This window comes from Aplysia californica, unplaced genomic scaffold (assembly GCF_000002075.1).
Source record: "Aplysia californica isolate F4 #8 unplaced genomic scaffold, AplCal3.0 scaffold00159, whole genome shotgun sequence".
In the NCBI taxonomy this organism is placed as follows: Eukaryota; Metazoa; Mollusca; class Gastropoda; order Aplysiida; family Aplysiidae; genus Aplysia; species Aplysia californica.
The window spans coordinates 416,211-417,887 of record NW_004797429.1 but is presented as its reverse complement, the minus strand read 5'-3'; the positions used below and the strand labels follow the sequence as shown (position 1 = coordinate 417,887).

The 1,677-nt window shown below is 41.1% G+C and overlaps 2 protein-coding genes across 2 annotated transcripts in view; one reads left to right on the top strand and one right to left on the bottom strand.

Annotated features, from left to right (window-relative positions):
- Positions 1-1,677, top strand: part of LOC101849690 — a gene marked incomplete at its 5' end in the record, with an annotated part of 59,415 nt that overhangs the window by 17,924 nt on the left and 39,814 nt on the right.
- LOC101849206 (major royal jelly protein 2) overlaps positions 1-1,677 on the bottom strand; it is a gene marked incomplete in the record, with an annotated part of 18,292 nt that overhangs the window by 4,047 nt on the left and 12,568 nt on the right. The window contains 1 exon segment of the mRNA XM_005097624.3: positions 928-1,405. Within this exon segment, the coding sequence (XP_005097681.2) occupies positions 928-1,397 (470 nt within the window).

Below are 1,677 nucleotides of genomic sequence, written 5' to 3'. Positions count from 1 at the left end.
AGAGAGAGAGAGAGAGAGAGAGAGAGAGAGAGAGAGAGAGAGAGAGAGAGAAAAGGAGACGTAGGGACATAGACACATAGACTCACACTAAAAAAAAGCTCAATGAATCAACTATCAAATTAAATGACGACACAAGCACCCGCCTATGACTTACTTGTACAGCTTCACCCCAGACAGGAGAAAGCTCAATGAACAAAACTACCAGATGAGGACAGGAGAAAGATAAATTTAAAAAAACGTCCAAATGAGGACAGAAGAAAGATAAATGAACCAACTACCAAATGAGAACAGGACAAAGATAAATGAACCAACTACCAAATGAGGACAGTAGAAAGATAAATGAACCAACTACCAAATGAGGACAGGAGAAAGATAAAATGAGGACAGTAGAAAGATAAATTAACAAAACTACCAAATGAGGACAGGAGAAAGATAAATGAACAAAACTGCCAAATGAGGACAGGAGAAAGATAAATGAACCAACTACCAAATGAGGACAGGAGAAAGATAAATGAACCAACTACCAAATGAGGACAGTAGAAAGATAAATTAACCAAACTACCAAATGAGGACAGGAGAAAGATAAATTAACAAAACTACCAAATAAGGGCTGGAGACAGCTCAAAGAACGAAACTACCAAATGAGGACAGGAGAAAGCTCAATGAACAAAACTACCAAATAAGGACAAGGGAAAGATAAATGAACAAAACTACCAAAGGAAGACAGGAGAAAGCTCGATGAACAAAACTACCGAATAAGGACAAGAGAAAGCTCAATGAACAAAGCTAGCAAATGAGGACAAAATAAATAAACAAAACTTACCAAATGTGGACAAGATAAAAGAACAAAACTACCAAATAAGAACAGGAGAAAGTTTAATGAACAAAACTACCAAATGAGGACACAAGCACCCGCCTATGACTTACTTGTACAGCTTCACGCCTGACAGGAAGTTGTACTCCGGCACATATTTCCCCGTGCTGACGTACTCGGCCTTGACCGCCTCGGAGGGCCAATCGAAGTCCACGGTGACCCACTCGTACATGACCCTGCCTCGCGGCCACTTTTGGCTCCAGTCGAATCTGTCATCATCGTCAGAGCTGTCAGAGCTGTCAGAGCTGTCAGAGCTGTCAGAGCTGTCAGAGCTGTCAGAGCTGTCAGAGCTGTCAGAGCTGTCGTCGCGGCTACTGGACGACTTCCAATCGCTGTCTTCGCTACTGGACGACTTCCAATCGCTGTCATGGCTACTGGACGACTTCAAATCGCTGCCATTGCTGTCGTTGTCGTCGTCGTCTTGGCTACTGGAAGACGTCCCCTCCAGGCTGACGGAGCCCCAGACGTTGAGGAGAACGAGGAGGAGGAGGAAGAATAGGGAGGTTTTTGTTCTTCTGGCCATCTCTCAGTCTGTGGAGACGAGTGGGTTTTTGAAAGAAAAGATGGGTAAAGTGCATTGTAAAGTAAAGTAGAGTAAAGTTAAGTAAAGTAGAGTAAAGTAAAGTAGAGTAAAGTAAAGTTAAGTAAAGAAAATTGAAGTAAAGTAGAGTAAAGTAGAGTAAAGTAAAGTAAAGCAAAGTAGAGTAAAGTAAAGTAAAGTAAAGTAAAGTAGAGTAAAGTAAAGTAAAGCAAAGTAGAGTAAAATAAAGTAAAGTAGAGTAAAGTAAAGTAAAGTAGAGTAA